This window comes from Tursiops truncatus, chromosome 11, assembly GCF_011762595.2.
Source record: "Tursiops truncatus isolate mTurTru1 chromosome 11, mTurTru1.mat.Y, whole genome shotgun sequence".
NCBI classification, from domain to species: Eukaryota; Metazoa; Chordata; class Mammalia; order Artiodactyla; family Delphinidae; genus Tursiops; species Tursiops truncatus.
Window position 1 is genome coordinate 81,029,655 of NC_047044.1, and position 27,385 is coordinate 81,057,039.

The 27,385-nt window shown below is 37.6% G+C and overlaps 1 protein-coding gene across 4 annotated transcripts in view; it reads left to right on the forward strand.

Annotated features, from left to right (window-relative positions):
• ITPR2 (inositol 1,4,5-trisphosphate receptor type 2) overlaps positions 1 to 27,385 on the forward strand; it is a 533,856-nt gene that overhangs the window by 268,035 nt on the left and 238,436 nt on the right. For all 4 annotated transcript variants that reach the window (XR_012324486.1, XM_019936326.3, XM_033866983.2 and 1 more), the window contains 3 exons: positions 9,402 to 9,530; positions 10,747 to 10,867; positions 26,415 to 26,605. Coding sequence is in view for 3 of the 4 variants with exons in the window: in XM_019936326.3 (XP_019791885.2) it covers positions 9,402 to 9,530; positions 10,747 to 10,867; positions 26,415 to 26,605 (441 nt within the window). In the remaining variant the exon portion in view is untranslated. The remainder of the gene's footprint in view (positions 1 to 9,401; positions 9,531 to 10,746; positions 10,868 to 26,414; positions 26,606 to 27,385) is intronic.

A 27,385-nucleotide genomic window follows, 5' to 3' on the forward strand; every position in this document is an offset into this window, starting at 1 on the left:
TCCTTTGCCTTCATAACTGATTGTTGTTGCAAAGTCAGGGGATTTGAGTCATCATTAGAAAGCATTTGGGGGGGGGGGCAGTGTTCAGTGTCAGACTCCCTTTTCTTTTGAAGATGTTCTCAATTTTGCTATCAATTTCAAGATTCTGTAATGGCCAGCAATACCCTAAATGATGTACTGGCAGATGAAATTAGACCGAGGGATAACTTAGAGACACACCTAACACATTGTCATGTCATTGCCCCATCAGTCATTGCTAAACAAGACAAATCAGAGTATTTCATTTCCAAAGAGATCACTTGAGCATTCTCTCCCTTTGTTTAGCTTACCAAATAGGTAGGAAATGGGAGTAAAGATAAATTTATATGTACTCTGAAACACACTTTCTAGGTTCTCTAATTTGATAGGATTGTGTAGGTTTTCTTTCCTTGATGAGTTGATTCCATTATTTTCTTCACTTTCTGAAGTTGAACGAGCCATCGAAAAGTCTCATTCTAAAGCCTTCTTTGAATATGCCCTTATTAGCTAACATTGCAGCCAAGTGAAGAGTGTAAATATTCTGTAAATATTGTTTTGTGTGTAGCACCTTTCCCTTAGTTGTAATTCTGTTTTTCTCCTCAGTTTTCATGCTGAATTATACTGATGGTGCCCAGGTGGGATGAGCACTTGTTTGGCTCTTCTCGATTGATGATTGGTTGGCCCCTGTCCTGCCCTTCAAGTCAATTTCAGTGTTTATCATAGTTGATTGATTCCTTCTTGAAACCTGTCCTCACTTGGCCCCCAGGATATCAGCCCTGCTCCCACCTCACTGGCCACTCCCTTTCAATCTCCTTTGCTGTTTCCTCCAAATCTTCCCAGCTTCTAAACATTGAAATGTGCCAGGCTTAAACCTTAGACTTGCTCCCTTCTCTGTCTACAGTCACTTGCTTGCTGATCTCATCCACTCTCCTAACTTTAATCCCACGCTGGTTGAAGCTTGGGTCCTTCCCCTGATAGTCTCACATATCTCACTGCCCACGAGACATCTCCAGTTGGCTGTCGAACCTCAAACTCTTCATTCACTTTCATGGCCCACTAAAATTAATTCCTTCTCAAGTCATTTGTATCTCAGTAAACGGCAATTCCATCATTCAGTCTAGGCATTCGGGCATAAAAATCTTGGTGTCATCTGTAACTCTTATTTTCTTGCTCTTCAGTTTAATCCTTTAGCAAATTCTGCAAGCATTAACCTTAAAATATTCAAAATCTGACTACCTCTGAATACTTTGATCAGTGCCACCCTGCAACAAGGTACCATTAACTCTCATCTGGATAACTTCAGTAGCTTCATAACCTGTCTTCCCTGCTTCTACTCTTGCCCCCTCCCTTCATCATCTATTCTCTATACAGCAGCTATAATGATTAAAAAAGAGGAAGAACTTTGATTCAGGTCACTCCTCTGCTCAGATTCCTCACAGAGTAAAACCACTACATGATTGGGCTTTCCCCTGTCCAACAAACACCCCCATCCCCGCCCTTACTTCCCAGTGTGCTCTTGTTCTCCCCCTACCTAGCTCTCTGCTTCATCTTGGTGGCCTCTTGCTGCTCCTCAGATATGGCAAACACACTCTCATCTCAGCATCTTTGCATCTGCCTGGGATGCTCTCATCCCCCAGGTACCCTCCATTCTCGTGACTTCTTTCAGGCCCTTGCCTAAAGTCTTCAGAGAGGCCTTGGCTGACTACCTGGTGTAAAGTAACAATGTCTTCCTTCCGTCCCTCTTTCATTTGCTTCATTTTATCCCCACCTGATGTGTTTATATGTATTTGTGCTTGTTTCTGCTGAAACAAAAGAAAGGCAGAGATTTTGTCTGTTTGGTTCACTGCTGCATAGCTGACCTAGAACAGCATCTCACACATAGTAGATACTCAGTATTTGTGTTATTATTTATGTATTTATTTAGGCTGCACCATGTGGCCCGCGGGATCCCAGTTTCCCAACCAGGGACTGAACCCGGGCCATGGCAGTGAAAGCCCTGAGTCCCAACCGGGGAATTCCCAGTATTTGTGGAATAAATAAATAAATATCATCTGAAGTTAAAAATATTTAAAAAGTGAATTTGAAAACAAATTGTGTGGTTTTAGCATAGAATTAAGTGGGCCTGTCAATGGAATGGAATAAATAGCCAGAAAAAGATTTTTACTTATGTAAGATATTAAGATATAATAAAGAAATTATCACCTATTAGTAGGGAAATGATGGGTCATTTCCGGTGATCAGCAAACGTTTTCTGTGCAGATCTTGATAGTTTTTCAGGCTACTATCACAGCTCTTATAACAATTACTAAAGGAAAAGGAGTCATAGACAATATATAAATAAATAGATATGGCTAGATTTGACCCATGATAGTTTGCCTACCCCTGGATTATTAAATTAAAAATAATAAACTCCATTAGGGTTGTGACTTTTATATGTTTTGTTGTTCACTGATGGATCCCAGGTACACAGAATGTCCTTGGCATGGAATATGGGCATTCAATAAAAATGGTTGATTTGAGCTAAATCAAAATGACATTTGAAGACCCTGGCTATTTGGGGTGAAATGAACTCAGTTCATGTCCTCACATCATACATTAGCGTAAATTGCAATAGATTTTAGAGATAAATGTGAAATGATAAAAATGGTTGGAAATGTAGGTGGATATTTGTCTGTCTTTGGATGAGAGAGTTATTTTTAAGCATAAGAGCAATAGATGAAGTTAGCTAAGGAAAAAACATTTCACTATTTGAAAATTTAAAACTTAAGTATATAAAAACATCATAAAAATAAAAGAACATCAAAATAGAAAAAGTTACTCTACATTAAAAAAGGCTAATAACCTTTATACAAAGAACATATAAATAGATAGATAGATAGATAAGAAAAGCACTATAACAATCTAATGATAAAATGAGCCAAATTCAGGCATTCATGGTTTATAGAGGAGGACATACAAGTAAATCCCTGAGAAAATAGTCAACTGATAATAATTTTAAGAAAATAAAAAGGAAAATAAGATCTAATTTCTAACTGTCAAAGTTTAAGACTAAAAAGATAAAAGTAAAACGGTAATATTAAATGTTGGTTCACATACCTTGCTGATGAGAGTAAATTTATGCTCTTTTTGAAAAGCATTTTGGTAGTACATTAAAAAAAGCCTTCATACCTTTTTAATGTGTCAAGTAATTTACCTTCCAAGAATCTGTCCTTAGGAAATAATTAGAAATGATATCAAGGATTTATGGGCAAGGAAGTTCAACATATTTTTATAATAAAATACAGTAGGAAATAGTTTACATATTTAATAATAGAGAAATGTTTCAACAAATTATGATATATCTAAAAGATTTAAGTTATAGTATCACTGATTATTTTTTGAAGTTTTTTTTTTTTTTTTTTTTGCTGTACACGGGCCCCTCACTGCTGTGGCCTCTCCCATCGCGGAGCACAGGCTCCGGACGCACAGGCTCAGCGGCCATGGGTCACGGGCCCAGCCGCTCCGCGGCATGTGGGATCTTCCCAGACTGGGGCACGAACCCGTGTCCCCTGCATCGGCAGGCGGACTCTCAACCACTGTGCCACCAGGGAAACACTGAAGATTTTTAATGATATGAGAAGTGCTAATGATTGAGTGATGAGTGTTAAAAGGGGAATAAAAAACCGCTTATCCAGAATTATTTCTTTTATGTAAAATATATAGGAGCAAAAAGATTAGAAGAAAAGATTCCAAGATGTTAACCATGGTTTTGTTTGGATTTTGAGATTATGGATAATTTTTGTTTTCCATTTTGTATTTTTCTATTTTTTACAGGGTTCCTACAGTTAATATTTTTCTTAACATCAATATATATTACCTTTTAAAAAATGAATTTAAAATTCTAAGAAAGTGTAGGCACAGATGACTCATAAAAAGGAGATATTAAAAGCGAATGTTTGGAAAAGTTTTGGCCTCAAATAAAGGAATGCAAATTAAAATAAATATGAGATATCACCTCAGATATTTATAAGAACATTTTTACTGCCTATGAGGAATAAAAAAAATGATTTTTAAGATTTGTATTCCGTGGTCTGTATGATCAAAAGTATATTACTGGCGAGAGCTGCCCTATCCAGTAGGGTAGCAACTTGCCACATTTAAATTTAATTAGATAAAATAAAATTTAAAAAACGATTTCAAGTGCTGAATAAGCACATGTCTAGTGGTTACTATCTTGGACAACCCAGATATAGAAGATTTCCATCATTGCCGAAAGTCCTCTTGGACAGGGCTGCTCCAGTGTATGTATGATAACTTATTTAACCCAATCTGTCATCTTTGGAAGAGTAACAGTCACTTTTAGAGCAGGAGAGAGAAGGGACATCATATATACAAGGGGAGAAATCTCAGAAATAATTATATCTAGAAATTACGCTTAATGTTTATTTGTTCAACCAATAATTTTAAATACGTACTATGTGCTAAGGTACTGCATGTGCAGTGGGGACCAAGACAGAGCAGCTCCTGGTGTCTAGGGACTTACATTCTAATGGTGGAGACAGATTTTTACTTGCTCTTCCCCCAGAAACCTCCATGGCTATTTCTTCACTTCCTTTGGTTCTTTGTTAAAATGTTACCTTATACAGAGAAGTTCTCCAAGCAATTTAGATAAAATAGTAATCCTTCTCTGTACCTACTCCTCCTGCTGTATTGCCTTCACTACTTGCTTTTTATTTTTCTGAAAGTCTATTTATTTGCTCTATTTTTACCACTTATATGTTTGTTAATTTGTATATTGTGTGTCTCTTTTGATTAGAATCAGAGTTTCAGTAGAGTAGGGACTTTGTTTTGTTTGGTTCACTGTTCTAACTCCTAGTCTAATAGTTTTAATTTAACAATTTATGTCCCTAAGTGATAGTCCATGAAATTTTATAGGTGCGTAGTAAAATTCATCTGGAAGCAGAAAAGGACAGATATTTCAAAAGGTGATTTTTTTTTTCTTGGAAAGGACAATGAAGGTAGACTTGTTTTTCCAGTGTAAAACACATTACAAATTGAAAATCATTTCATTCTTATAGAATTGAATTAAAATACTTAAAAAATAATGATACGTGGAGCATACCAGAGATATGAGGAGAGATTTAAACAGTGATTAGTGATACACTATAAGATAAAATTCAAGTAACCTGAGAGTGAGGCAAGAAATTACTATTAAATCAATGTTTGGAGGACAATTGGATATCAGTATGGAAAAAAACTAATCAGAATGCATGAATCGGGTCACCTACAGCAGCAAATTCAGATAGCTTTAAAAGTTAAGTAGGAGTCAACATGTGGATGGAGATGGGAGAAGGACTCCCAAAAAAAGCTAGAACAAAAATGTACAGAATATTCTTTTCTTTCATGGAAGGGATTTTTCCTTCTTTATATTAAACAAATGGAAATGACCCAAATAGAGAAAAACAGTGCCTGAATGCTAAAAATTATTTTACACCATGAAATGTAATGAAAGGAATATTCTAAAGAGTCAGAATGTGAAAATACATGTGAAATGACTGCTGAAAAGTTTATTATGTAAAATACGTTTACTGATATGTAATATACAGTCATTATCCATGTTTCATTTTAAAGTGGCTTAGAGGGTTTGAATCATGTCTACGTGACAAAATATAGACATGAAATTATTATGTGAAAAATGCCCTGCCTTGTTAGCAATGTCAGAAATGCCAGATAAAATAACTTTTAGGTATCATTAAACTGGCAAAAGTCATTATAATTTACAGAGATAACAGTTCTAGCAGCAAACAGATGGCACACTCCAAGAGGTGTGGGAAGGGTTAAAGGAACCAGGAGTGACAGGGAAGCATCCAGGAATTGGTAACAATGCAAAGCTATTGCCACCCCAGGCCTGAAGGGGCAAGGGTGGCACCAGTGTTACCAGAGCCCAGAGAGAACTTGGAGACATTGCAGAAGGGCTCCAGCAGAAGCTATACCCAGAGACACAGACACTGCTGAAGCCTCAACGAGGAGAATGGAGATTGGGATGCAGGTAGAGGCAGAGGCAGAGTAGGTACCTGACTTCTTTCTCTTCCACTCTGTGATCTTCTGCCAGTGCGTCGCATCAGCTGAACCTAACCAGAGCCCGAAAGCTAGAGCTAGTTGATGGTAATGAAGGAACATCCTGTGTATGCACAGATAGGTTGTTGATATCATTGTAAATTTATTGTTTTAGAGGATGAGCCCAGCAAGTAGTACAGAACTGTCTATATAACCTCATCTGGTGATTCCTCTTTTGGTGACATATACCCCCAAAATCTGAAAGTAAAAATAATAATTTTGCATAATCCTGTATAATAACAATAATTGGGGGGCGGGGGGGAATCACATAAGACTCGCAGGAAAGAAATAGCTAAGAAAATAAGAAAATGATTTGTATTTTTTATCTACGTATACCTAACTAAACTCATTCCAAAAATGGATTAAAGCATGATGGTGCATTAGAGTAATGGAATAAATATAGCGTTTTGAAATAAGTGTTTAAATAATGATGGTACATGGGAATGTTTGATAGGAAATAATGGTATGTGAATAATATCTGCAAACAGAAACTTTAAAAATATATGTATTACACATAAAAATTAATTTAATATGATGTAATTTTATTTGAGCCATTTCTAATCTTTATTGGGAAGAAACAGTAAAAATAAGTAAAAGACAAGATAAAGAAATATTGCTAATAATTAGGTTCCTTATTTCCTGAAAAATTTTTAAGGACTTTAATTAAAAAGGTGGCTTCCTTATCTCTTGCCTGTCCATAATATTACAGTGTAAGATACAGGCTCTAAAGGTGAAAAAGTTGTCATTCATCTGAGGCATAAAAAGTATCTTGAACATTATTTGAATTTCTTGTACAAATGAATTGAGGAATAGGTTCCACATAGTTGTGTAAACCCAGAATTTCCACGACCAGGATTTTGAGGAAAGCCTTCATCTAGAAGTATTATAGATAACTTTTATTAATTAATCCACTGACTACAGCAAATCTGTGGGGTTCTTTAGCAAATGATCAGTTGCAGGTAATGTAGTGTGATTCTATAGTAGCTCCAGAAAGCCCCGTTCAATTGTGTGAAATGTCACTGGATGAGGAAGAAGCTTCTCTGGGCTGGTTATGGTAGAATTGTTCAACTACTTACTCAACTTTAATATATTTTTATCCTATGTATCAGAAAAATTCACCATAAAAGCCAGTGCTGTAAGACACTAAATGAAATAAATCCTACTTAATACCCATCATGGGAAAATCAATTTTGTATTAGATCTGGGACCACATTAAATTTTAACCTGAGGTTTGATATTCTACAAATAGAGTCTAACCCTTAGTTAAACTAAGATAAAATGAGTCCTTTCTTATTCTCTCTTATTCTTTCATTAAAAAAAATTAATTGGTTCATTCTTTTCACAAACATTTATTGAACTTTTGTATTTACTACGCATTATGTTATGTGCTGAAACAATAACTAAAAGATGACATAACTTGACATAATTTATTTTCTTTAATTGCATCATTTTCTACAGTAACTATGGGATTAGACACACTAAAAACCTTTTAGTTCTGATGACACCCCTGTCAGGTAGGTGTCATTTAATAGATGGGGAAAAAGTGAGCTGCCCCCGACGGGAAGCCACTTAGAAGCAAAACAGACCCTGTGCTCTTTCTTCTCTCTCCATTCAGCAAACACTGTTATTTTCCAGACTGAAACATTGGGGCACGTGGTTTGAGGAGGGAGTTTTTGGAGAATTTATTTGTGTGCGGGGTTTTAAAGGAATATCAGATTAAATTATGTTTCCTTACTCTTGATTAATCACCTATTGAAAAGAATAAAAAACTTACATAAAAATTCGAATTGTCTAAGAACATCTGGAACATCTGGCCACCATACTGACTCACTGTAATCTCGTGGATATTTAAACATTCTTCCTTTGCCCAGTTCTTGAGTCCTTCCTCGCACCCTATGTTCTCCCTCCCTCACTTCTTTTTTTATCTCCATGCTCTTTTTTTTTCACCACCCAACTTTTTTTCATTCAGTTTTAATCGTGTATCTTAGCTTTTGCAATTTGTCAACCCTGACATGTTTGGAAGTTTACAGTTTGTTTAGCAGAATGACCAATTACAGCCTCATTTAATCCCACATAAAGGTCAGAGCCCACGTTCTTTGCTGATGTTCCCTTTGCTCTAGTGTCCTGTCTTCTTGCTTAGCCAACTCTGAGAAGAAGGCACGAACACACCCTCCATGCTTCCTAGATAATCTGGGGATGAACAGTCAAAATTGTTGGCAAGTTTGACCTTTTATTTTATTTATTTATTTATTTATTATTATTATTATTTTTTTTGCGGTATGCGGGCCTCTCACTGTTGTGGCCTCTCCCGTTGTGGAGCACAGGCTCTGGACGTGCAGGCTCAGCGGCCATGGCTCACGGGCCTAGCCGCCCCGCGGCATGTGGGATCTTCCCGGACCGGGGCACAAACCCGTGTACCCTGCATCGGCAGGCGGAATCTCAACCACTGCGCTACCAGGGAAGCCCGACCTTTTCTTATCTTTCTGTTTTCCTCTCCAAATATTTTCTGTTTGCATTCTCTAATCTGAGCCAGGTATTAGAGGTGAAAATGTATAGAGAGATATGAGCCACCATTAATCACCTTCACCACTTTCTTGTACTTATAATGACTGTTTCCTCTTTGATTTCCTCACATCAAGTGGAAAAGTGTTTTCCAGCAAAGCTAGGCTTGAGGATGGAGGGAGAAGGTTGTGTGCAGGAGGAGGGAGAAGCAGATCTGGAAGAAGGGGCTGGGGTCTGTGAAAGAATTCTGGCCCAAGGATGAAATGGCAACCAAACTTAAAGGTGAAACTACTACAGAATGATAAACTTTGAATGGATTTCAGGCAGAAATTTTTTTTTAAGTATATTTATTTAGTTATTTATTGGCTGCATTGGGTCTTAGTTGTGGCATGCGGGATCTTTCATTGCGGTACGGGGCTCTTCATTTTGGTGCACAGGCTTCTCTCTAGTTGTGGCATGCAGGTTTTCTCTTCTCTGGTTGTGGCATGCGGGCTCCAGAGCACGTGGGCTCAGTAGCTGCAGCACGCGGGCTTAGTTGCCCCACGGCATGTGGGATCTTAGTTCCCCGACCAGGGATCGAACCCATCTCCCCTGCATTGGAAGTCGGATTCTTTACCACTGGACCACCAGGGAAGTCCCAGAAATGTTTTTATTCAAAGCAACTTTCAAAAGCAGAAGAAATGTTATAAACAACCATTTCATGACAATTTTTAGAAGGTTCCAGTATTGACTTATAATTCAAAGATGAGATAGAACACATTGAGTTGTTTTGTTTTTCTCTCCAGGTTTGCAACACAACTACAGACAGGAAACACGCAGACACCTTTTTGGAGAAGTGTGTTACTGAGTCGATCATGAACGTTGTGAGCGGCTTTTTTAATTCTCCCTTTTCAGACAACAGTACCAGCCTGCAGGTAATATAAACAAACAAGTACAAAAGGAGTCTGTCACACAGAATTTCTGTACCTTATTTGAGTGTAGAAAACTTCAATACGCCTGGAAGTCCTTTCCTACACTTCTCAAGATCACTCTTCTTTCCTATTATTTCCTATTATGCCGCTTTCTGAGTTTCCCAAGCTTTATTTTAAATAAAGAGGCTCCATCTTCAAACTGAATTATTTTTGCTCTCCCTCTAAGCAAAAGAGGAACTTTCACATCTGTAGATTGACTGCCAAGTGTCGAAATGACTGGTAATGATTCTTTAAATGGATAGACATTTTGACTCAATAATTCCAGTTTAGTAAATCCCGAAAGAATTCGTAGGGATTTATATACTAAGATTTTCATTGAAGTGTTTATAATACTTAAAAATTGACATCAACCTTAAATGTCCACAAACAGGGGAATAGCTGAATAAATTATGGTATATCTGTAGATGGCTTATTATATAGCAATTAAAAATCATGTTTTAAAAGAAAAATTGATGCCTAAGGAAAATGATCATGAAGCAATGTAAAGTGAAACAGGCCACAAAATTGCATCATAGTGTCATCCAGGTTTGTGCGTGTAAAGAATATATGTGCATATATACATAAGAAAACTCAGGAAGTAATTATTTTAAAAATGTTTATACTGATTATCTCTCCATGTTAGGATTATTGGTGATTTTCGTTGCCACATATTCTACAGTGATTGTGTATTGCTCTTATAAAAGTATTATTTCAGTTATACTTTTTTTAGGGAAAACTTTTGAATGAACTATTAGAATCATGTAAAATTGTTTTTGTAGGTCAAAATTGTTGTCTCCTCTACTTGCTGATCATAGGAAACAAAAACATACAAGCAGTGAAACAAACAAACCCAAAATGCCTGCTCTGTTTATACTTGGAAATAAACCAGAGATTGTAAAAATATACTTAAATCCATGTCATTGGCTTCAAGAAATGCCATATTTTCCTGATGAAGAATATAGTTAAAATAATCAGTTTTCTATAGTGTCTGGTGTGGTGCCTCTCATGAGATGGGTACAAAATAAATATTTGTTGAATGAGATGTTCATTAAGTGGCACTGAAACTTAAAAGGCATGACAGTATTTTATTTTGGTGGGCCTTTTTTGATAATGCATAGATACTGCATCAGGAGTGTTAACGGTTTAGTGACCTGTTTGCCTCTTTTCTTTCTGTTCTCAGACACATCAGCCAGTTTTTATTCAGCTGCTTCAGTCTGCCTTCAGAATTTACAATTGCACCTGGCCAAATCCGGCACAGAAAGCCTCGGTGGAGTCCTGTATCAGAACTTTGGCTGAAGTGGGTAAGTCAGAGTGTCAGATTTTACTTATTTTCACATTTTGTGAAAGAAATCAGGCTTTTGGCTAATAGGCAATACACGTAGCTTTCCAGTTTTCAACTTAAAAAGAGAGCAGGTGTGGTTTCTGTGAAGCTGAAGATCAGTGATCAGCAAATGACTCTGAAATTGCATCCTTTTTGAGAGGGGAATATAATTGTTATATTTCTTCTTTTTAAATATTTTAAAATATATTTATTTATTTTTAAATTATTATATTTCTAACCTTAAATTTAATATTGTATATGGTGCTTTACTATAGCTCAGTAAGATATTACACAAATGAGTTTAGTTTAATTGTTATCTCAGATTTCATTATGGAATTGTCTTGTCTGTTAAGTAGCCTGATTTATTAACATCTTCATGTGGCAGGACTTTCTGAGGGGTTTTTAGTTTTCTAATTTTGTGTGAAATTCATCAGTATTCATTGAGGCTCTGTTATGCATACAAGGCTTCAGAAATTCCAAATAAAATGGAATGCAAGGGGATAACAGCTAAGGGAAGGTTAGTACATTGTAGGAAGAATTTCTCATAGAGTCCTCTTTTTTTTAAATAAAGTTAATTAGGGCTGTCAGAAAGGAGGAGGGAAAAGAAATATGGACTGGGCTGGACTTCAAAAAACAAACAGAAGAGCTGGATCATTCTCTCAACTACAGGTGGTTCTGCAGGCATTGGGAAGGGCAGCTTATAGTGTGTTTCATTATCGTGGTCATCATCACTGCTGACATTTGTCTGTGCACACCATTTGCAATGCTAAGCAATTCACACGTATTATCTCATTTAATCCTTAGGTAGGCTCGTTGATTATTTACATTTTACAGTTGAGGAAACAGAATTATCTAGATTAGGTAACTTGGCCAGGGTTATGGTATGTGCTCAGTAAATATTTGATAAATGAATAAATGGTTTAACTAATTAATGACCACGTAAAATATTTTTAGTCTTTTCTCCCCATCTGCAATTTGGTTTAAGTAACTTAATATTAACAAAATTTAATGATGGCTCAATTTTAATTTGAGTACATTCAAAAGCAGTTATAACCCAAGAGGATCAATTGAAAATTATTAAAACTAAGAGATTAATAGAGTTCATCTAGGTGATTAATTATAAATAAGTATTAAACTTGGTAGATTTTCTGTATATCCAAAAGGGAGAAAAAATGTGAAAAAGATATGTCACAACAGCAATAGAAATAGTAATTACTTAAGAGAAAACTTAAGAAACATAAGAGAATAAAATTATATTGCTATTTTGAGGGATATGAAAGATTTTAATAAATGGAGAGTTATACTATTTCTGGATTTCAAAATTCAACTTGTAAGGATGCCAGTTCTCCTCAAAATTATAATTTTAATGCTTTACATCCGAGACCCCTCCTTTGCACACACCCTCCCCTCGTCACGGCCCACTCGGGCTTAGGCACCCCAGGTAGGGCCACGCCCCACAAAGATGCATCCTCTGGCAGCTTGGCCTTTGCCACCTTCCTGCAGTTCCCACTGGTCCACGTCACCCTGCTGCTCTGAGGGACGGCCTCTCTTCCCGGGTGGCCTCTGACTCTGTGCTGGGTCACTCGTTTGCATGAATACCCTTATCACTTTTGACGTGGCGCCAGGCTGTCCCCTGCCGTGGACGCCCTCCTCATCCGACTCAAGTCTAATTCTCCACTCCTGGCAGCCTCCTGTGCACATGCCTTCCACTCCTTTCTGGGCTCGAGTGCTCTGGACCACCTCGGCCCCTAGCACTCCTTGTCCAGTGCTGGCATTTGACTTTGCTCTGCTCCTCCTCCAGGTTTTAGGACAGAATAGTTCAGGAAGGGGAGGGAAGAGGTAAAGGAAGAGGCCACCATATGCGTTGCCATAAAATAAAGAAGGACACAGAAGAGAAGCTAAATTTTATTTTAAAAAGTTGCACATAGGGCTTCCCTGGTGGCGCAGTGGTTGAGGGTCCGCCTGCCGATGCAGGGGACGCGGGTTCGTGCCCCGGTCCGGGAAGATCCCACATGCCGCGGAGCGGCTGGGCCCGTGAGCCATGGCCGCTGAGCCTGCGCGTCCAGAGCCTGTGCTCTGCAACGGGAGAGGCCACAACAGTGAGAAGCCCCGCGTACCGCAAAAAAAAAAAAAAAAAGTTGCACATAGCAAAATGTCCGGCAGGATATCAATAAAGAAATAACATGGTATCTCTGGCTGGTGGAATTATAAGTCAGTCTGGTTCTGTTGTTCTTGCTTTCCTTTAACTTCTGAGTTCTTAATAATATACTTTTCAAGTTATGGTAAAACAGTATTAAAAGCATCTTCATTTGGACCAAATCAGCTGGGAAATATACTAACCATCAAAAACTATAATCTGAAGGAAAGGCAAAGAAATGTGATGATGCTATTTACTTTACATAGGAATACATTGTGTTTGCTGCCAAGTATATTTCTATATTTTACATTTTAAGGCAGTCCCCCCTCTTCCTCCTCCCCTTTTTTTTTTCTTTTCTTTTCTTTTTTTTTTTTTTTGCGGTACGTGGGCCTCTCACTGTTGTGGCCTCTCCCGTTGCGGAGCACAGGCTCCGGACGCGCAGGCTCAGCGACCATGGCTCACGGGCCCAGCCGCTCCGCGGCATGTGGGATCTTCCCGGACCGGGGCAAGAACCCGTGTCCTCTGCATCGGCAGGCGGACTCTCAACCACTGCGCCAACAGAGAAGCCCCTCTCCTCCCCTTTTTTTCTCCTCTTTCTTCCTTCTGCTCTTGCTCCCTCAGTACTTAGTAAATGCATTGAGGGAAGACACCAGTTGGCCCTACCCGGGGCACAGAGGGCATGCTGTTCACACCACTTACAAATCGAGAGGCGAAGAGCTTTGAGCCACAGGTGAGATTCCATGCTGTGCTTTCCTTCCGAGTTGCAAGTTGCTGCTTCAGTGGTGTTCCCTGTGTACTCACATCAGCTCTTGCAGAGCAGGATGGCAGAGCTTTGGGAGTTTAAAACAGTCACTGAAACTGGATCAGGCTAAAGATTCTTTCATTCCATTTTCTACCAGTTCCTCAACTGTTTATGATTTAACAGGAAATTTTAGTCTCTTTGTATGCTAAAAGACATATGTGATAGGAAGTCTAAAAAATAATTATATCTAAGTCTACAATCAGGGTAGGTTTGGAAGAGTGATGTATTGGTATAAAATCTGTTTTATCTTTGTGAACATTTTTTTTTAATTGAAGTATAGTTGATTTACAATGTTTCAGGTATATAGCAAAGTGATTCAGCTATACATAAATATACATATTCTTTTTCATATTCTTTTCCATTCTGGTTTATTATAGGATATTGAATATAGTTCCCTGTGCTATATAGTAGGATCTTGTTGGTTATCTATTTTATATATAGTACTGTGTGTCTGTTAATCCCAAATTCCTAATTTATCCCTGTTACCCCTTTCCCCTTTGCTAAACATAAGTTTGTTTTCTCTGTCTGTGAGTCTGTTTCTGTTTTGTAAATAAGTTCATTTGTATCATATTTTAGATTCCACATATAAGTGATATCAAATGATATTTGTCTTTCCCTGTCTGACTTACTTCACTTAGTATGATAATCTCTAGGTCCGCCCATGTTGCTGCAAATGGCAAGCCTGTTTTCTTCCGCTTCCTTGTTTGCTGTTTCCACCTGAACAGTTAGGAAGCTGTGGACATTCCATTCCCGCTATCCCCCACCTTCTTCATACTTCCCCCACCTTCTCCTCCATAATGGCCTAGTTAGACCCCACTTTGCTTCCTTTTTGGACCACTGTAAGCATTCAATGTACTTTCCTTCTGTCTTTCTTCACTTAAATCTGCTACCAGAATAATCTTCTTGAAGTGAAATTCTCTCTGTTGGTTTAAAAACATCAACAACAAAGTCCTCAGCCTTCAGCAGCATACCTTTGTCTAACAAACTAAGGATGGATTCCTTGTTGCAATGTTTGTGGCCACCGCAGCCCAACTCCTCTTTTGACCTTGCTCACTGTTTCTCATCCCCACCCAGCAAACTGAACTATTATGCCCCAGGCATTGCTTACACTATAACTTTCTTTCTCCAGTTTCCACCATTGCCATCTTTCAGCATCTTTTCCATTACTCAAAAAAATTCTTTGTCCAAATTCCTCCATAAAAGCCATTTCTGACTCCCAGGTCCAGATCTGAACTCACCCTTATTTGGCCGTTTATACTTTTCTTACGGTCTTTACTGTATCCTAGCTTACGTCATCATAGGTATTAATCTACTAGATTTTGAGGGGCAATGACTATGAAGTATCTGTCAAAAAGACATTAATAAAAGCTATTGTCTAGGATAAAAAAGGTGGAAAGCAAATTCTGCTATGCAATGGGTAGGCCACATCTTTTTTTATTTGTTGGTGGATGCTTTTTATGGAAAAACACATAACCAAAATGAGAGACATTCAGAAGTGAGCACCCATAGTAGTAAAGGGATCTAAACCCCTCTTATTTGTGTAGTGATTGAAAACATTTGAAATATTTAGACAAAGAAAAGAAATCCTAGGGGGAACATAATTATTTTCCAACATTTCAAGGTGTGAATGGACTTCTTTTACAGGTTCCCAGGAATAGGATTATAATTAACATATGGTAGCTGCAAGAGGCAGATTTTTGTCCCGTTGTAAAGAATAACTATTTTACAGTTAGTAATCTTAAAACCTTGGGAGTCACATATGATTCTTCCCTTTTGTTCACTTGCATTAAATACAATAGCAAGTTCTATTGGTTCCACTTCTAAAATACACCTTTTTTTGTGTTCTCTTGTGGGGCACCCTTGTCCAAATATACCATAATCTGACATGGATTACAGAAGAGTCTCCTTGCTGAACTCCCCACCTCTCCAGTCTCACTACAATCCATTCCCTACACAATAATTAGAGTGATCTTAAAATGTAAAATCAAACCCTATCTTTCACCTATGTAAAACTCTCCATTTCACTGAAGATGCCTATACCTTATCATGACTTAGCCCTTCATCATCTGAGCTTCATCTACTACTCCTTTCCCCCATTTCCCTACCCTCACTTCACCCACACTGGCCTTCATTCTGTCTCTCATCTACAAGCCTTTTTCTCATCGTAGGGCATTTGCGTGTGCTGTTCCCACTATTTGGATCCTTATCTCCCAGGTGGTCACGTGTTCAAAAGTTCAGTGCTCAGTGAAGTGTTGCAGCTCCCCCCATCCTATCTTACTGTCTGAGCACTATTTGAAAGCACCTTGTTTGTTTGCTTCTTTGTTGTCAGCTTCTCCCATTAGAGCATAAACTATGAAAGCAGGGACTTTGCTTTATTCACTGATCACTACTGCCTAAAAGTGTCTGGTTCTGATGAAGCCGGTTTATGAATGTTGTTGACTGACAATAATTCATGAGCTAGATATTTCGCAGATAGTGAAATTTAGGAATAGAAAGGTTAAATAACTTGCCCAATTAACAAGTAGTTGAGTTGGATTTGAAATCCAGGTTCCTCTGAGTGTCATATCTTAGAAGTCATATCTTAGGAAGCCCTGACATATAAACTAGAACTATGGCAGTCTGGCTTGCTGGTAGGGAGCTGTCTGAAATTTTATAACTCAGGTGCAAGGTCATTTCCGTGTTTCAGCAACTCTTTAAGAATACAAAAGGGCATTATTATAATTCAAATATGTAAGAATTTATAGTTATAAAACAAAGAATATACATATTTAAGAAAAATATTACAAGTCGGGAGAATACTTAGTTTTTATAAAGCAAATTTCCAGTGCATTTACAAATTGGTAAACATACTCCTATACATACAAATAGCTATTATATTATCTATTATAGTGACATTTATATAACAGTTTTCAGTTTGTAAAGTGCTCTCAAGTACATTGGCTCAACTCATCTATCATCAAAAGTATTTCACTCTCTTCCATATTTGTACATTGGACACAAAAGGTAGTTAAAACAGCAAAAGTATTTACTAAATTAGCACTTACCTGGCTGGGAGTAGAGAGCATTTATTAGTGATAGACATTGTGGTAAACCCTATGATGTGGACATAATTCTTAGCCCCATTTTACAGATGCAAACATGAAGTTAGCAAGGTTAGACAGCTTGCTGGGTCACACAGGCAGGTGTGAACCCCTTCTAGACTGACATGTTAGCAGGCATTTGTGATGCTCTACTATCACAAATAAGTTTAAGTAAACATTGTTTTATACCTTTAAAGTACGAAATATTGATCAAGATGTTAATGCCCTTGGTCAGTTACTGTTCCTCAGTTTATTCATTTATATAAAATACAATAGCACGTGTTAGAAGTACTTCAAGAAGAAGCATCCAAGGATTACTCCCATGTTACTTCACTTAAAAAAGAATTTTGTTCCATGTGTTTCATAATCTTCAAATGATTTAGGGGGATTAATATTGGGTACTTTGTTGGAAACATAATCATTTTTTCCACATGGAAATTCTGTAAAATATCTTGTACAAATGGTTTGAATAAAGAACATCCATCTTCAAGCCAGTTGTTTCCCCCCCAAATTCGAATGTGTGTAAATCATTAATTCTTTGAGAAGAGAAATTCAGTCTTTATTAAAACAAACATGTCTATTTTCATCTATCTAGATGTTATGGCTGATTGTATAAAGAGCTTGACATAATACATCCCTGTAATTATGGTTTTAAAGTAATAATGGAAATATAAAAACTCCATTATTAATTAATTAATTTATGGCTGCGCTGCATGGCATGTGGGATCTTAGTTCCCCAACCAGGGATCGAACCCATGCCCCCTGCAGTGGAAGTGCACAGTCTTAACCACTGGACCACCAGGGAAGTCCCTCCATTATTACTTTAAAAAAATTAAATATGAATGAGTCAGAAGACAGGGCAAAATCTTATAAAGGTTTTCACTTATTTATTAATTGAACTATTTATAATGAATCATCATTACCTGAAAGGCATTATTCTAGTTGTAAGGGAACTGCAGTCTGTCAAACCATATTTCCTGCCCTCAATGAATTTCTAGTACATTGGGGGTAGATGTAACATGTATAGAAATCACAAAGCAGAATAAAACTAAGTACCTTATCTGTTACAAAGTTCTACAGCCTGACACTGTGCCTAGAGCATGGTAGGTACTCAGTGAATATTTATTGTATGAACAAAATACCTGGGTGAATACAAAGAAATGAGTGAATATCCTATTCTTGTCATTGGCTGCGTGATATCCTATTGTGTGCCTATATTCTAATTTATTTAACCCCACTGTTGGTTATTTATGTTGTTTCCAGTCATTTTGCTCATGAGGAAGAATAAGGTAAACACCTGAAGGTAGAATTTCTGGGTGTTCTAATTTTGACAGATACTGCCCTCTGTAGAGGTTGTTCAATTTATACGCCACAAGCAATGTAGGAGAGTATCTTTCTCCTTGATAATGTGCTGTGTTATCAAATTCTTACATATTTGCAAATCTTATAAATAAAAGTATTGTTATAGTTTTAACGTGTGTTTCTCTTCTTATGAGTGAGGGAAAACAAAACCTTTCCATATGATTGATTCATTGGTATTTTCTGTGAACTGTCACTTTTTGTGTTTTGCTCACCTTTCCTGAAGGCTTTGTTTTTCTCGATAGTTTGGATAGCCCTTTATTTCTTAAGAAAATGAGCTCTTTGCCTATAAGTAGCCAATATTTTTTCTCAATTTTTCATTTGTCATTTCAATATTTTTTGGCATGCAGGAATTTCTTTTCTTTTTTTTATAAACATTTATTTTATTCATTTATTTTTGGCTGCATTGGGTCTTCGTTGCTGCACGCTGGCTTTCTCTAGTTGCGGCGAGCAGGGTCTACTCTTTGTTGTGGTGCATGGGCTTCTCATTGCAGTGGCTTCTCTTGTGGAGCACGGGCTGTAGGGCGCATGGGCTTCAGTAGTTGTAGCACGGGGGCTCAGTAGTTGTGGCTTGCGGGCTGTAGAGCAGAGGCTCAGTAGTTGTGGCGCACGGGCTTAGGTTTTCTTTCATCTTCAGAGTGGCCTTGATCAGTATAAGATGCTGTTTCTTAATTCCCATTGAGAATTTTCATGTTTTTAGTTTCTCTGTCTGTTTGTGTTTTTGGTGTGACTGTTTACAATTTTGAGTTATCTGGAATATATTTAGTTGTAAAGTATAAGATATGGAATTAACTTAATTTTTTCCAGATGACTAGTCACGTGTGCCAATACTAGTTCTTGCACAACCATAAAATTATATATATTTTTTAATTGAGGTAAAATTGATATAGAACAATATATTAGTTTCAAGTATGCAACATAATAATTTGATATTTGTATACACTACAAAGTGATCATCACAATAAGTATAGTTTCTATCCATCACCATGCAGTCGACCCCCTTCACTCTTTTCACCCACCTCCTAACCCCCTTCTCCTCTGATAACCATTGATCTGTTCTCTGTATCCATGAGTTTTGTTTTGATTTGTTTGTTCATTTGTTTCGATTTTTAGATTCCATGTATAAGTGAAATCATGTGATGTTTGTCTTTCTCTGTCTGATTTATTTCATTTAGCATAATAACCTCAAGATCCATCCATGTTATTCCAAATGGCAAGATTTCCTTCTTTTTTATGGTTGAATAGTATTCCACTGTATGTGTGTATATATGTTATATATATATATAAAAGATATCTTCTTTATCCATTCATTAATTGATGAACACTTAGGTTGTTTCCATATCTTGGCTATTGTAAATAATGCTGCACTGAACATGGGGGTGTGTATGTCTTTTGGGGTTAGTGCCTTCGTTTTCTTTGGATAAATACCCAGAAGTAGAATAAGTGGATTATATGGTAGTTCTATTTTTAATTTTTAAGAAACCTCCATACTCTTGTTTTTCATAGTGGCTGCACCGATTTATATACCCACCAACAGTGCAAAAGGATTCCCTTTTCTCCACATCCTGTTTAACACCTGTAATACAATTGTTTTATTTATTCAATTTAGGGGTTAATTAAGTATAGTTTGAGTACCAAACAAGAAAGATACATTTTGTGTTTTTAGTGTTCTTTGTATTTAAGAACACTAGTGTTTCGGTACAGATTTATCCTGGATATTTTGACATGATTCAGAACCCCATTATACCTTCCTTGTGCACCAGCTGTCCTTGCTCTTGCGGACCTGTACAGGAGAGCTTGACAATAAATGAAGCGTTATAGTTACTGCTCACACTTTCTGTTGCCTTTTCCCCTACCTGTCAGTTTATCTCTCTAAGCACTTTTTTTCCTGTCAGTTTATCTCTCTAAGCACTTTTTTTCCATGGTGCTTACCACTGCAGTATGTGTGTTCTCAGAGATTTTTGGTCTGGCAGTTACCACCAGTAATTTTGTCTAATTTAAAAATTCCACACAATATGCAAGACTTAATGAATAATAATTAGCAATAGATTTCAATTACATCTTAAAATCACTGCAAAGTCTTGTCTTATCTAGAGAATTTTCAGGATTTGTAAGCCTAATTAGTTGGTTAGCCCAATAATCACAATACCTGTGAATAAAGATAGCGCATTTTAGAGAACTGTCGCTGCGCAGAGCTCTATAAAAGGTGAATTAATAACAACCCATCCTCTCTCTTATTAGTTTTTAAAGAACTCCATATGCTTATTCTCTGGCAAAATACCCTTAACAAGATAGTATCTTAGCTTCAGTCGAACTTAGGAGTGAAACTTAGGAACATTTATTTTTTAAACATCTTAAACTTTAATGTGACCACTAAAACACAGAAGTTGGAGTTATGTGCCCAAAGAATAACTGACTGTTGGTAAATTCATTAGTTTTTCCTTATTGGGGGTTGGGAGGTGGGGTAACCATTAACCCCAAGAATTCGTCCTAGTTCACATTGTAATATACTATTTATATCAGAATTTTTTCTAGCTAAATAAAAGGAAGCTAAGTTTGAATCATATTTTTGGTTGCATTTGAAAAATATTATTCTAGTTATTAATGGTCTTGTAAGTGAGATCATGAATTAATTCCTTTCTTTTCCTAGTCACAATCTTCTGCTTTAATTTTTAAACAATATATAGGAAGCTAAATTAGCACTGTCAACTTTTTTATTTTTTTATTTTATTTTTTATTTTTAGCTGTGTTGGGTCTTCGTTTCTGTGCGAGGGCTTTCTCTAGTTGTGGCAAGCGGGGGCCACTCTTCATCGCAGTGCACGGGCCTCTCACTATCGCGGCCTCTCTTGCTGCGGAGCACAGGCTCCAGATGCGCAGGCTCAGTAGTTGTGGCTCACGGGTCTAGTTGCTCCGTGGCATGTGGGATCCTCCCAGACCAGGGCTCGAACCCGTGTCCCCTGCATTAGCAGGCAGATTCTCAACCACTGCGCCACCAGGGAAGCTCAACACTGTCAACTTTGCTTTCAAATTAATCTTTATAATATTTTGACAGTACAGAGAATCTATTTCAGGCCATGTCTTTAATGGTATTAATATTTTTACAATTGCTTGAAAAAGTTTCGTCATTATCTACACAGCTGACTTATTTTAACTCAAATCCTTTCCCCAGTTGCATAGTTAATTTTCTTTTATTGCCTAGAAATTGTGATTTAGCCTTTGGCTAGAGTTTACCTTTGGACATGAGAAAGTAGGGTTTACTTTAGCCAGTTAATTTATATCGTGCAATCTGTGCTAAGACAAGAGACTAGAAAATACCACCTAGAGTGGTACAGTTTGGAGACCAAAAAAACCCTTTCAATAAACTTTGGGATGGTGGAGTCTTCTCATTCTGGTTTGTCCCTGCTGCTGGCCGTAGTGGAATAGTGGCAGCAGCTCATAGATGCATGAGGTAGGGGTGCGGGGGTGAGACTTCCCTGACCACACTGATAGGAGGGCTGCGCTGCTAGGAATAACAGAGGTGCTACCATCGGATTCCATTCCCACTGATATCATTAGAATACTCCTTGAGCACGTCTTTGTGTAAGTGACGTTCATAGCAACAAATGCTCACTTGTTGGTTAGTTGTATCTAACGTACCTGTTTCCTAAAGGTGAGGTTAAGTCCACCCCCCCCAACTTTGTTTAAACATGAGCGAAAACTTTGTTGTAATAAGTTTTGAGCAACTTTCAGTTTTACAATTTTCGTTATTTTCTGTTGCTTAAAAAACAACATATAAGAAGTATTGTCTTCTGTTTGACTTTGAATGTTTAGAGCAAACCCAGTTTATAAGTGAAACAGCCATAAAAGGATGAAAGTCTCGCTGGGATTTGATCATGGTGCAGGATTAAGTATTTATTAAAATATGTGCAGCCTGGACTTTTCAAGGCTGTCGGTCCTTCAGATGGGACAGGAGTGCAGTTGCTTTGCTGTGAGTGATGGACAGAAACAGAGACATTGTATGCTTTGGAAAGGGAAATTTATAATGAATATTAGGAAAACATTCACTACGGAAATTTGGGCAGTGGTGCAATTGATCGTTAGGGTTGCCTTAGAGCTGTTATTATTTCCTTAATGCTTCAGCTTGAGCCCTTGTTTAAATTGGGAACTTTTTGTGTTGGTAGCTAAAATTATCTGTTTTCGAGAAGTTTTTAAGTATCTCTGAGCTTCAGAGAATTTTCACTGGCAGAAATAGTACTGCCCACTGTTGTTTTCCTTGGGATTAGGACCTCAACATATATTTTTGGGAGGCACAATTCAATCCATAATAACATTATAGATGTTTACTAGAATATGGCCAATATGCTTATTTAATACTATTAAACACACACAGTAGACCTTCTCAGTTTAAGGACTTAACATCTTTCTTCAGCTCAAGGTGACTAATTGTCCTCTATCTTTTTTTAATCATTTCTTCCTTTTCATTGTCTCTGATATTTTTTCTAGAGCTTACATTTATTAGTTATTTGACTTTCTGGATGACCCTCCCTATTTCATATTCTCTGTTTTATTTTCCCTTTGACTCTTTTAAATTAATTAATTAATTAATTTTTGGGCTGCGTTGGGTCCTCGTTGCTGCGCATGGGCTTTCTCTAGTTGCAGCGAGTGGGATCTTCTCTTCATTGCTATGCGTAGGCTTCTCATTGCGGTGGCTTCTCTTTGTTGTGGAGCATGGGCTCTAGGCACGCGGACTTCAGTAGTTGTGGCGCACGGGCTCAGTAGTTGTGGCTCACCAGCTCTAGAGCGCAGGCCCAGCAGCTGTGGCACGCGGACTTAGTTGCTCTGTGGCATGTGGGATCCTTCCAGGGCTCGAACCCCAGTCCCCTGCATTTGCAGGCGGACTCTTTACCACTGCACCACCAGGCAAGTCCCCCCTTTGACTCTTTTATGCTCTACAAGATTCCTTAACTTTCCCAGATTATCAGCTTGGTCCTTATTCCTATTTTTTTCTTTTTCAGCCAATTTTGAAACGTTTATTTGCGCAATCATATTTTAATTTCCAAGATTTCTTTCTTTCTTTTTTTCCTAATGTTTTGGAGGCACCATATGCTCACATTTTCTGAGGACAATAATTACAATTATTTAAATATTTTTTGTGCTTCCCTAAATCATTTGTTTTCACTGGGGCTGGTTATTCTTAACGTTCTTGGTTTTCCCTGTGATTCTTGGCCGTGTGTCGTAAAGATCTATAATGACTGGCGTGGGCTTCCACTGCAGTTTGTTTTTTTTTTAATAATATTTGTTTTATTTTATTGATTGATTTCTTTTTTTTGGTTGTGCTGGGTCTTAGTTGCAGCTGGTGGGCTTCTTAGTTGTGGCATGCAAACTCTTAGTTGCGGCATGCATGTGGGATCTAGTTCCATGACCAGGGAACGAACCCGGGCCCCCTGCATTGGGAGTGTGGAGTCTTTAGCCAGTGCACCACCAGGGAAGTCCCCCGGATCCTTTTTTCTGATCCATTTCTTCCAGGGTCATAAACTCCTTTAGGCTGATGCTATATGAGGCCTGTTCTTTTGAGCTATCCTATTCTGTTCCTCTCAGCTGAGTTGCTAGGCGAGTCTGGCTAGGTGTTGGATGATAGACCAAAACTGGAACTTGATCCAGATATGGCAGCAGTGGCTCCTGATCCAGCTCCGTCCCCTTGCCAAAGCTAGCCCAGTCGGACTGAGACTTGTGAGGCAGGGAGATGTCATCCGAAGTGGGGGACTTCAGGCACTTCCCCCTCTTCCGGGGCTTGAGTGTGTGATCTGTGTGCTGTTTTGACAGTCTTCTAACCTCGTTCTTTTTTTTTAATTATTAATTAAGTAATTTTTTTATTTATTCATTTTTGAATTTTAAAAATTTATTTATTTTTTATAAATCACAGCAAGATCCTTTTTGACCCACCTCCTAGAGAAATGGAAATAAAAACAAAAATAAACAAATGGGACCTAATGAAACTTCAAAGCTTTTGCACAGCAAAGGGAACCATAAACAAGACCAAAAGACAACCCTCAGAATGGGAGAAAATATTTGGAAATGAAGCAACCGACAAAGAATTAATCTCCAAAATTTACAAGCAGCTCATGCAGCTCAATAACAAAAAAACAAACAACCCGATCCAAAAATGGGCAGAAGACCTAAATAGACATTTCTCCAAAGATATACAGACTGCCAACAAACACATGAAAGAATGCTCAACATCATTAATCATTAGAGAAATGCAAATCAAAACTACAATGAGATATCATCTCACACCAGTCAGAATGGCCATCATCAAAAAATCTAGAAACAATAAATGCTGGAGAGGGTGTGGAGAAAAGGGAACACTCTTACACTGCTCGTGGGAATGTGAATTGGTACAGCCACTATGGAGAACAGTATGGAGGTTCCTTAAAAAACTACAACTAGAACTACCATATGACCCAGCCATCCCACTACTGGGCATATACCCTGAGAAAACCATAATTCAAAAAGAGTCATGTACCAAAATGTTCATTGCAGCTCTATTTACAATAGCCCGGAGATGGAAACAACCTAAGCATCCAACATCGGATGAATGGATAAAGAAGATGTGGCACATATATACAATGGAATATTACTCCACTGCAGTTTTGAGGCTCTGTTTCTCTACTAGCTTTCTCATATAAATGACAGGGCTTACCCTGAGTTCTGGGTGAGGGGCTGAATAAATGATACACAGGCTTTCTTGGAGTGTGTGTGTGTGTGTGTGTGTGTGTGTGTGTGTGTGTGTGAAGCAGAAGGCAAGCTGGGAATACTAACAAGTGTTAAAATAAGGAGGGCTTTCGTCAGGGCTTGGGATCTTTTGTATATTTTCTCTTCTTCTTTGAGCTGCCTTCTCTCTCCCGGCTGTGCTACTGCTTATTTGATGAGGACTTTGCAGTTTCTTCAAGCTCTGTTCTGCTTCTCTGTCAATTCTTAGCCCCTTCATTTGGCATTCTCTCCAGGCAGGTATTCGTGTTTGTTGAGAGAACATTTCTGCATGTCTTTAACTTTATCCTCTGGGTAAAAACCTCTGCTGCCAGCTGCTCTGTTTATGCTAGTCAGAGGGATGAAGGCCTTCACTTCCCAGATATTCAGATGCTATTCCTTCTTGAGTTGCCAGATGACTTTCCCATCCCCCGTGACCACTTTGTGTGTGTCTGGGAACCTAGGAAGACCTGTTCTCATTCTTATGTCTTGTAGAGCAATTTCTTCTTTCTTCTTTCTCTGATGGACAAATCCCATCTTCATTCTGCTTGCAGAAATGCCTCAACATTTCTGTTTTCCTTACGGCAAGCACTCTTATTTTTCAGTATTGTGATATAAATGTATTAAAATATAAATTTCAGTGGATCCTGGGAAGAAAGAAGGACGTGTACTGTGTACTGTCTTCCAATGCAGATTTTTTTATACTTGTCAGTTTTTTATTTCTTCTCTCAGATGTTTTACCACATGCAGTTTGGTGCATTTGTACATGTTTGTGCACAGACACATACACGTGAATTATAGTAATAAAGTGGACTGGCAGGATTTTATCATGTGTCTTCTGTCTGCTTTTTAATTTTCCTTTGCATCTTGGAAGGTACAAATTTACATGGTTGGTATACAGTGTTTTGCCATATTGGTGCTTTGTAAAGTGCGTTTCAAACATTAACCATCAAGAAATCACATAAATTCTTGAACGTTAATGAGCCCACTTTAATAATTGGTCTTAAGAATTGAGATACTTTCCAGTTAAAAACTTTTGCAGTTATATAAAATAATTTGACAGAATTTGAAGGTTTGCATTTTCTTTTCCCCCCAATTTTATTGAGATATGATTAACATATAATATTGTCATTGATATATGTATATATTGTGAAATGATTACTACAATAAATTTAGTTAACAATCATCATCTCACATAGTTACAATTTTTTTCTTGTGATGCGAACATTTAAGATCTATTCTCTTAGTAACTTTCAAATATATAATACACTATGGCTAACTATATGCTTTACATTACATCCCAGAATTTATTTATCTTATTTTTTTCTTTTCTATTTGTTCTATCTTTACAAAATTATTTTGATAGCATGCAAGTAGCTTTAGTCAAATAAAGAGGAAAATATTTTAAATCTTTCTTTTTCAGCAAAGAATCGTGGAATTGCCATTCCAGTGGATTTGGACGGCCAAGTTAATACTCTTTTTATGAAGAGTCATTCCAATATGGTGCAGAGAGCGGCCATGGGTTGGAGACTATCAGCTCGCTCTGGACCACGCTTTAAGGAAGCTCTTGGAGGGCCTTCTTGGGATTATAGAAATATTATTGAAAAGTTACAGGTACAATAAGAGCATGAAATGGCATTAATATTTTCTAAATTATAATTTTTAATATATGTAGTCACATAAATAAAATATGGTTAAAAATATCAAATTCTAGTTGGGGACCAGGCTTTACTTTACAATGTCCTATGAACACCACCCTTTTAAAAAGCATAGCTTCTAGGTAGAAGTTGCGGTGAGTTGTTTTTGGTGAGTATGTATTATTTAATGTGCTCTGATAGTAGAGTAATGGGTCTTAATAACTTCAGTACATTAGGTAAAATAATTTACTGTAAAGACTCATGTAATAAATATTTACAACCTTGCTTCAATTCATCTCTAAGTATCCTTTTATACTCCTTTGGTGAGAATGGTGTGAGCACCTTTACTCCCAATTTATTTGCATAATATCCCACTCCTGTTTTTGGCCTGGACATTCTGGGACACTGAGTAAAGAGAGACATTGTATTAGTCTGCTTGGACTGCCATCACAAAATACCACAGACTGGGTGGTTTAACCAACAGAAATTTATTTTCTCACAGTTCTGGAGCTAGAAATTCAAGATCAAGGTGTTAGCAGGTTGTTTTCTTCTGAGGCCTCTCTCCTTGGCTTGCAGATGGCCTAGTTGTCACTGTGTCCTCATATGGTCTTCCCTCTGTGCACATACACATCTGTGCCCTAATCTCTTCTTATAAGGACACCGGGCATTTTGGACTAGAGGCCATCCATATGAATTCATTTTAACTGAATTACCCCTTTAAAGGCCCTAACTCCAAATATAGTCACATTGAAGTACC